The sequence below is a fragment of the Chenopodium album genome, chromosome 19 (assembly GCF_948465745.1).
Source record: "Chenopodium album chromosome 19, dcCheAlbu1.1, whole genome shotgun sequence".
Classification (NCBI taxonomy): Eukaryota; Viridiplantae; Streptophyta; class Magnoliopsida; order Caryophyllales; family Amaranthaceae; genus Chenopodium; species Chenopodium album.
Window position 1 is genome coordinate 37,998,248 of NC_137852.1, and position 9,919 is coordinate 38,008,166.

At 34.9% G+C, this 9,919-nt stretch overlaps 1 protein-coding gene across 1 annotated transcript; it reads left to right on the forward strand.

The window, feature by feature from the left end:
* Positions 1 to 1,550: 1,550 nt before the first annotated feature.
* Positions 1,551 to 9,126, forward strand: LOC145595414 (V-type proton ATPase subunit d2). Its single transcript, XM_081651823.1, has 10 exons — positions 1,551 to 1,921; positions 2,904 to 3,024; positions 4,040 to 4,147; positions 4,221 to 4,323; positions 5,322 to 5,402; positions 5,562 to 5,647; positions 5,877 to 5,936; positions 6,014 to 6,062; positions 8,365 to 8,499; positions 8,663 to 9,126. Exons 1-10 carry the CDS (start codon positions 1,741 to 1,743, stop codon positions 8,792 to 8,794), a joined length of 1,056 nt encoding a protein of 351 aa, XP_081507949.1. The 5' UTR covers positions 1,551 to 1,740; the 3' UTR covers positions 8,795 to 9,126.
* The last annotated feature ends 793 nt before the right edge of the window (positions 9,127 to 9,919 follow it).

Below are 9,919 nucleotides of genomic sequence, written 5' to 3' on the forward strand. Positions count from 1 at the left end.
TTAAATACTACACAGATTTGAGGATCAATATCTTCAACTATTCATTATAAAAAACATGAGGTACAAAATTTGACATATTGATCTTGTGATAACAAGAATCATGATTAACTTAACGAATGCCAGTTTGTTAATTGAGGGAGGTTGGTCCGAAGGCCCTACTCGTTTCATTTCAGAGACTATCAGTTATCCTGTAATACAGCAAGGGATATCATATCATTGCCTTGACTCAGGTCTAGGATGTTACATGATTGTTGAGGCAGCAACTAAGGCAAAGGGCTCGTAAAATACAAAGCGATAATGACTGATGTACCCTCACAAGCGATTGTTGAATGAACACAATACACAACAAAGTAGAGAGATTTGCATCCTGGCTATAAACTCGAATTTGAGAAGAGTGATAAGTGAAGCTGAAAGCAGCCTTGTGGACAAACATTATCACAATATCAGTCTATCACAATTGAAGAGAAGTGAAAAAGATGGGCCAACACAAATCAAAGAGTTTGGCTGTTTGGCATGGAAACAAGTGATAAAAGAAGAAGCTCCACTAAAATTTATATTTACCTTTGTTTATTATTGTAGCCGAATGCATTAATCCTACAAGGTAAAAGAGTAATTACGGTATTTATTTATAATAAGTTAAATAATTGGCCGAAGGTGGTAAAACGGTCGCAAGCCCGATACAACATGAGAGACACGTCAGTGGGTCATGAATTATGGATGGACAATTGGACATCATTTTCAAAATTAGGCATTATCCAAAATGAACACGCTTTGTAGGCCTTGACCAATTACAAAAACATAAATTATTATTATTATTATTATTATTATGGGGCCCTCGAACACAACATGCGGGACAAGCTATAAACATAATTGTTTTACAAAGATTGACACTAGTTAGACGTCTTAGGTCCACCATGACTTGACACTCTAGGCACGTCACACTTTAGCATAAGCCATGCCGATATAACATATGATCTTTCACCATCCGACTAGTGTCGAACTCTAGTTAGACCTACTCTTTGATTCCCCCTCTTCCCTCCCCCCCCCCCCCCCCCCCCTCCCAAGGCCCAAATAAGTTGTCTATTGTGAAGCAAGACTATCTAAATGTCTAAAGAATCAATTAGCATCCAACCAGATAATTTAGGATACCTCTCCTCAAAAGCAAAAAAAAAAAAAAAAATAATTTAACATGCCTGATTAGAAATTTTAGTATATCAAATAAGTATTCGAATATCAAATTTTGAATTTTAGGATTTACAATATTCGAAAAATATGCGAAATTTTCCCGTTGTTAGATATCCGACCCCAATAACCAAATATTTGGTACTCCGTATTACAATTAGAAAAAAGTTTTGGATTCAGAAACCCGTATTACAATTTTCGAATATTAAAAATCCGATCCGTGTTCAACCCAATGTCAATGGGCCAAATAGACCGACCTTAACGGGTCATTCCGTCCATGAACAACTCTACTTGATTGGGCTTATACTCAATCAACCAATCTCCCCCAAAACTATGCCATTCCTTTGAAAGAATCTCGATTTGTCTTATCATCATTCATCATCATCATCAATTAATCTCTTCTGCTAAATCTCCAACGTTTTGCGCACCTGTCACTTCTTCTTCTAACTCTCCCAATCACCCATTCATCACCTTCCTCTTTCTCTCTCCTTTGTTCTTGATCAAAATCCCCAATTTCATCCCGATCTACCCTAACAAAACCCTCAATTTTCCGCCAACATGTATGGATTCGAAGCTATGACCTTCAACATTCATGGCGGATACTTGGAAGCCATTGTTAGAGGTCACAGATCTGGGTTGTTAACTGCTGCTGATTACAACAATTTGTGTCAGTGTGAGACTCTTGATGATATCAAGATGCATCTCTCTGCTACTGATTATGGCCCTTATCTTCAGAATGGTATGATTTCTTTTTAAATTATGATTTTTTCAGGTTTAATTTTCGTGATTTTGGTTGAATTTCATGTTTTGTTGATTGAATTACATTTTGATTTGATTTGTTTGATCTGAATTTTGCTGGAATTGCTTTGATTTTGGAATTATATGCTTGACTTTGCTAGTTTGCTGACATTTAGTTGTTTATTAGACAAACAAAATATAAATTTCGCTGTTTAAATGGGTTTAATTGATTATTAGCAGTTGCAATTTTCTTTTCTGTTGGAGAATGTACTTAGGGAATGTAGTAATGAGTGCATTTCAAGATGATAAACTTACCAAGCATGTCAGATCATGGAAATGATAGACCATTTTGTGAAGGGATTAATTTATTCGCTACCCGTCCTCCTAGCTGTGACAAAGATCGTAAATTATAGGCCTTTTTTCCCCAATCAATCAAATGTTTGGCATCAAGTTGTCAATGAATGGGTGAATAAATCTATTTACATACCCAATTGGAGGTTTCAACTCTTGTAATGGATTGTGAAATCTTGTTCTAGTTCAATAACGGGCAAGCTTGCAATCTCACTTGGTTTCTCGTAATTTCTTGTAAGTTTCAGCTTACTGCCTTGATGAAAATATCCTTTTGTGCGGATGCATTGGGGTGTGAGTTTGGATTCCAGTTAGTGTAAACGTAATGTAACTCTTTATGATTCTTTTATGAGATTGCTAGGCAAGACTCTTCGCTCTATATGAATTTGACTGGTGTCACATACATGACAATTTGAACATTTATTTGCCTTCCTCCCTCCCCCCTGCACTTAAGTGTATCTTATCTTATAAAGTTATAAAGGATGTTACTTTAATTTAAGGACTTGTGGCTGTTGCGCATTATGCTTGGTGGAGTTAACTTTTTATTTTTATTTATGTTTGATAAAGGAAGATGGCTACATATATGATTTATATTTGTTGCTTATTGTTATATTTGATGCTCATTTTGGCTATAGAACCTTCTCCTTTACACACAACTACGCTTGTGGAGAAATGCACACTGAAGCTGGTTGATGAATACAAGCACATGTTGTGCCAGGCTACAGAACCCTTGTCAACCTTCTTAGAGTACATCACGTAAGTGTAGTTACCATATTTTTTTTAACTCTTTAAATACTATACCCTAGATTGTATTTTGTGTTGGCATCTATTCTTATTAGACATATTGTAAATCTTTGACAAATTTTCTGCATTTTAATATTTGAAGATCCACAACTCTTCATGTGAACAGTATTTGTAGAATGTGGTGACATGATGCACCTTTTGCTTTCTTCTTGATTGTTTCTAATTTTTTTAAACATGATTTAAGTGGATGTTCTTGAGATGCTTATGAGATATTAAATGAAAGCTATTCTTATGAGATTAGTTTCTTGAGGATTAATTATGGGAATATAATTTCTTAATTCTTATCTGCATATGTATTTGTAGTTTGTTCTCTCATATGCTTTCCTTTCTTTTGTCAATGTAGATGAAAATAATAGAAAAGAGAATAATATAATCTTTTTTGTGTATAGTCCAAGGAGATGCTCCAATGCTCTATGTAGGGCTGCATAGCCTGCATTTTTAGCTTTATGTAATTGTTCTATCAAATCCTATTTTTATCATACATGTTCATCTATTCTTATCTTACTGAAGAGTATCTTTTATTTCTACATCTTAGAGATAATCTGCATATTGTATGCATTGTAAGCTTGTAGCTATCTTCTGCATTAGTTTTTTTGATTTTTTTTTGGAAATTGTAAGGGATTTATGATCCACTTGGGATAACTTTGTAGGGTCTGTTAATGTGAATTTTCTTTTAACTCTATCTTGTAGATGAATTTGGTACCCTTATGACTTACTCCCATGGCTGTTAATATCATACTATGTGACCTTCTGAAGCTGATTTTGTACCGTACAGGACCAGTAACTTTCAGGCTTCCATGCAGTGGGCACTCTTTCTTGACAAATTAACAAATAATATGTCTTGTAGCTCTTTTCAAATATAAGCTGAACCTGATTTTAGATTAAAAAATTCAAGTAACAGTCTGGTACTTTACTTTCTTTATGGCACGCTCTTTTTAAATTGCTTGTACTCTTTTGGCTGTTCCAGATATGGCCACATGATTGATAATGTTGTTCTGATTGTCACTGGAACTTTGCATGAGAGGGATGTGCAAGAGCTGTTGGAGAAATGTCATCCCTTGGGCATGTTTGACAGGTACTGCCTCCCTTATTAAATTAATTCTTTTATGTTTTCCTCACAAACAATGCTTATTTTCCTTTCTTGTCAGTATCGCTACCCTTGCAGTTGCTCAGAATATGAGGGATCTATATAGATTGGTGCTTGTTGATACTCCTTTGGCTCCATACTTCTCTGAGTGTATTACATCTGAGGTACTAAACATTACATTTTTTGGTTTACAGTTCAGTTTCTCTCTCAGCGATCAGTTTTGTTTTCTTTCTTTGGAATCTGAATCTTGCTAAAGGATATGATGTTCTAGTGAGATTATATTGTTAGTTTAGCTAGTTCTCCTTTGAGATTATGTGTTGATTAAAAGAACTTATTGTATTGTTTGAATTGCTTATGATTACTACTTGTACCTAGTGAAAATGGGATGATTGGTTTTCGAGGTGGGAAAAAGAAAAGAAATGGGAAGATGATATATCAGTAGGAATGGCAACGGATCGGATTCGGGTCGGATGTGGCTAAATCCGAATCCGATCTGTTTAGTATCCGAATAATAGACTCGGATCCGAATCCGAAATATCCGAATCTGATCTGACTCATAATTTTCGGATCCGAATCCGGTCCGTTTATACGGACCTCCGAAATAATTCGAATATTTTTTTTTGTAATGTCATATACCTATAATTGTTTGTATTGGTCATACCAAGTAAAGTATAAACATAACATATTTAAGTTATGAATTGAGTTACATAACAAAATTTTGCTACAAAACATGCAAACAATCGTCCCAAGTTATAAAGCATATGTTCATACTCTCGGATTCGGACTCGGATCAAACTCCGTGGGACTTTGTGTAGAGTCTAAGTCTGATCTGCCCCCCATTTGAATTCAGATCTATTTTATCGGAGTCGGATTCGGACTAATTTTAAACGGATTCGGATCGGATTTTTTTTTTTTTTTTTTTTTTTTTTTTTTTTTTTTTTTTTGTCTTCAAATCAAATCAGATTCGAATCGAACTCGGCTTAAATTGCCATCCCTATATATCAGTTTGTTTTGCTTAAGTTGTTACTTTTCCTTTATTTGTTTTACTTTTTGGTTCATGTTACCCGACCCCACTTATGGGATTAAGGCTTTGATTGATTGTTTAGTAATATCTTTTAGGTGATTACCTTACCATTTTAATTTCTTATGTTGACCCTGCTAGGACTTGGATGATATGAACATTGAGATTATGAGAAACACCCTTTACAAAGCATATCTTGAGGATTTCTATCGCTTTTGTCAGGTAAAATTGCAATGTCTCTTTATAAGAAACCTATTTCCCACCAAAAATTAAGCACTGTTTTATATTACTAAGACTCACACACCCACTATTGATTTCGCTTCCATTTTCTCTGTTTTGTATCTGATTTTGTCCTCATCTAATTTGATTTTTATAATACAGTCTCTTGGTGGGGCTACGGGAGAGATTATGTCTGATCTTCTTTCCTTTGAGGCTGATAGAAGAGCTGTCAATATTACAATTAACAGGTATATAATCCATGATTTATATATTAATACTAGAAATGAAGCATAATGATTATTTGATAATGATGTCATATTTGTAAGTTTTATACAATGAGAACTCAAGAGCCTCCTAAATAAGAGGGGGGGGGGGGGGATTGCATGTATCTTTAGATTCTTGATCTTGTTAGGGCTTAGGCTCAATTAGCAGTGGTTGACATGGTTGTTGACTGTAGTTACTTCTTCACATTTGCAGTATTGGAACTGAACTTACGAGGGAAGATCGTAAGAAGCTGTACTCAAGTTTTGGTCTCTTGTAAGTGTCTTCAAGATTTGCGACTCATCCTCAAGAAATCTATCTATTGTTGTGACTGATGTGTTTGTTCATTACAGGTATCCTTATGGACATGAAGAGCTGGCTATTTGTGAGGATGTTGATCAGGTATGAGATTTTTGCTGTGATTCATCATATAAACTAGATTTGTTGTTAGTGTGGGGTTTGTCTGCGATCCCCTTCCATCTTCTTCCAGCTGGATTGGGTATTTATCTTTTCTGCTAAACTCTCGAGTATAATTTGGTAGTGCATACATGTGCAACTAAGGGTGCACAAGACCATACATCCCAGAATATCTTAACCCTAGAAATTACAAAGCTTATCTATATAATAGAGTCATGAAGCTTCATTGAGTCCTGCTATGTTCCTTCTATGATAGTATGAATGTATGATTATCTATATACTTCCTCCATTACACAAATATTGCAACAGTTACCACTTAAGAAAGTTTCACAAATATTACCACATTTCCTTATTTGCATATGTTTTCTCTCCTTCTTTCTCATAATTTTATGGATCCCTATCTTTATTTCTCTCTATCTCTCTCCTCTTCTTAAAATTTGTGTCCCATCCCCATGTGGCAATATTTGGGGAACGGAGGAAGTATCATTTCAATAATTACTGGAAATATGTTTGATCTTTTTTATGGGGTACCATTAAAGAGTTTTTGAATTGTGTATGTGAGGCCTCAGTAAGTTCAGCCTGCTGAAGGGGGCATATCAATTGTATACTGTTTTCTGAGTGCCTGACAAGTTATATGAGAATAATGATATGATGATCTATATGCATTTGATATGTTTGTTTGCGTCATGAATGTTTTAGCCAATATTGAAGATGATTCTTTTTTGTTATTTTTGTTAATTCATACCCTTGTTAATTCATACCCTTGTTATTTTTGTTAACTGCATTGAAGATGATTCTTTTTTTTTTTTCATCTTCTGGTACTACTAGCTCAAAGAATATAGCTGACTGTTGTCTTATCACTTTAATAGTCTATTGACTTGGACAACATGCTCATCTCTGGTGCTTTCTTTCCATTGTGAGGAAAAGCTGATGAAGTTTAGTTGGAGCGTTAAAGTCTTGTGGTGACTACATAATTGCCGGGTCCAATGACCTAGGAGCCTAAGGCTATGCTTGAAGATGATGCCTTCAAGTAGATGATAATAATTTTTGAGGGAACAATTATTGAATGGAGGGAAAAATAAGAGGTCTATTTTGCATTTAGCAGGAACTATGAAGTAGGATATGGATAAAATGCGTGCAATAGGTATAGTCTTTGGAGCTTAGTTAAAGCTATGAGATGGGGGAGGACTTGTTGCTGCAGGAACCTTCAAAGAACTTTTAGTGGTTACTAGTTTAGCGAATTGGAGAATTTGGCATTTGCTTCACTTTTTTCATGCAATCAAGCTAAGTATTGGCCAAGCTAATTTCACGCCTCATTTTGTAGCTGTCTTTGAGCTTTAATTTCAGGGTTCAGTGGTTCACAGTTTGATTTTAAATATTTCAAAAGTACTCAAGAAGAGGCTGGGGCACTGGGGTTTTTTGGTACCCCTGTTGCTGCTAACTTCTCTGAAGGGAATGATAAATTGCTAATGTCAAGGCTAACTATAGGTGGCTCTTATTAACAGTCAATTGCTCCTTTGTATGGAATTTGGAAATATAAGTTTGGGATGAAGGTAATTGATTGATGCCTTTCCCTAGTTTAGGCAATGGAATCTAAAGGCTAAAGCATCCCTTATGTGAATTAGTGGAAAATCTTAGTGTGTTATCTCTAGACTGTATCTTTCTCGATTAAAAACCAATAATCAAGAGCTTACTGAAATCCTAAATGCACTTCTTGTATGAACGATTGTACTTAAAAGTGACCTGTTCTGGCTACACCCTTATAGTGTAGATTGGAAGGAAGCTGGATGCAAATATTTAGGTGGTTGTATGTTTATGTAAGTTGTGGAGTCTTTGATCCGGGTAGATAGTGACCTGTTAGCTTTATGGTTTGTAATTTGGTAGGACTTGAACAAGGAAAATCAAATATCATTTCGCTGATGATTCTGTGTTTAGTGACCTGTTAGCTTTATTCAGGGTGTAGGGTAGTTTGTGTCTGTTCGGGTGCATGCACACATGGCCTGTTCATTACTTTGATTCAAATTTCTGTTTTTTAACTCCAGCTGCTTTGTTTTGCTTAGTCTTTCTAGAGGATATGCCACCAAATCATCTGCTTCATATTCACTTCTTAAGTATTTCAAATAGTTGCGCTCTACTGCTTGACAGCTTATCTAGATGTGTGGTAGAATATGTGGTGCATTTATAGCATGCATGCTTTGGTTAAAAAATTCGTAGATTGCACTGCTTGGAGCTTTCTAGTATCAGTTATTTTTATCTGTCTTGATTCTGACTTACTTCTATCATATAGGTCCGTGGTGTAATGGAAAAATATCCACCATATCAGGCAATATTCTCTAAGATGTCTTATGGAGAAAGCCAGATGCTGGACAAGGCGTTCTATGAAGAGGAGGTCAAGAGACTATGTTTATCATTTGAACAACAGGTCCTTTTCTATTTTGCTTCATGTGATTTGCTTGGCATACTGAAATGCATGTCAAAAACTTTGCATTTATTTTGTACATTGGGGGTAGTTTCTGTTGTCCCTATTTTATTTTCATCTTCAATATTATTTACTGGAAATTCTATCTTGATTGTACGTGATGCAGTTCCATTACGCTGTTTTCTTCGCTTACATGAGGTTGAGGGAGCAAGAGATTAGAAATCTCATGTGGATATCAGAATGCGTGGCACAAAACCAGAAGTCCAGAGTGCACGACAGTGTTGTCTTCATATTCTAGTTGCAGTCCAAGCAAATATGAAGAAACCTTGTGGAATTTTCAGGAAATACATGAATAAATCTCGCGGTGCTTGTGCTTTGTACATCTCATTTCTTTCTCGTTTATTGTAGAATTCAGTTGCATACATTATTTATACTGCACAAGGTGAAATAAAGCTTTTATCCCTGTATGATTATGTTATTCATAAGGCATTTTCTACTCCAATCTTATGGGAGCTAAACTTGAGCTCAATATCCCCGTTTTGTTGTTGGGGGAACTAGTATCAAATTCTCCGAATTGAGTCCCAGTGTATCATATGTTAAATTTCATAATGTGAACTTTATTCTTTTGAATGTGGCCTATTGCTTACTGTCTTCGTTTTTCTTTACATTGTACAAATGTACACCTTATATTTTGAAAATCTGCATCACTTGGAAAGGACTGAATCTTGAAATGAGCCTTTGCTTTTGGGAAATGCTAGTATGAGATTACGCATGAAGCTCCAAAGAAATTTGCTTTTAGGGTATCTACTTACCCTTATTATTTTATTAATAGTACTTCCTCCATTCTATTTTACTTAACAAATTTCATTTATCATGCTTGCTAATGCAGTAATGCATACCTTTAACGATCAATGTCTTTAATTTTGAAAATAATACTTTGTAAAAAAATACTACGTATTATGATACCCTATTGTATTTATTGAGACGATGTCAATAAGATTTCACATTAATATGGTTTGTATTACATATACACCCTTCGTTCTTAATACTACCTCCACTTTGCATTATTCGCATTATTTGTGAGACATAAAATATTCTTTTATTGCGAGTAATGCGAAGCAGAGGTAGTAATTGACATGATTGACTTTCTTTTTGATCATTGAAAAAGAAAGTGTATATATTAGGCTGACGTCAAATGAGGTTCTCAGTTAGTTTCATTTCAATTTATCCCATTTTGCTCAATCCAATTAATCCTTTATGGTCATGGGCTTTACACACAATTTAACCGAAAATTTGGAAATTCAGAATCCGTTTGGCATCGTTGTGGTTTTCTATTTTTTAGTTTTTTGTTTTTTAAAAGTATATTACATATGTAACATAATGGATCAAAAAATATTTAGGCTTATTAAAATCATGATAATTT

Bases quoted from the DNA above. Each gene is read 5' to 3' on its own strand.
- LOC145595414 (XM_081651823.1), top strand. From the start codon at position 1,741: ATGTATGGATTCGAAGCTATGACCTTCAACATTCATGGCGGATACTTG. The intron at 4,324-5,321 runs GTACTAAACATT...TGACCCTGCTAG, and splicing joins CTGAGTGTATTACATCTGAG to GACTTGGATGATATGAACAT. The intron at 6,063-8,364 runs GTATGAGATTTT...TCTATCATATAG, and splicing joins TTTGTGAGGATGTTGATCAG to GTCCGTGGTGTAATGGAAAA.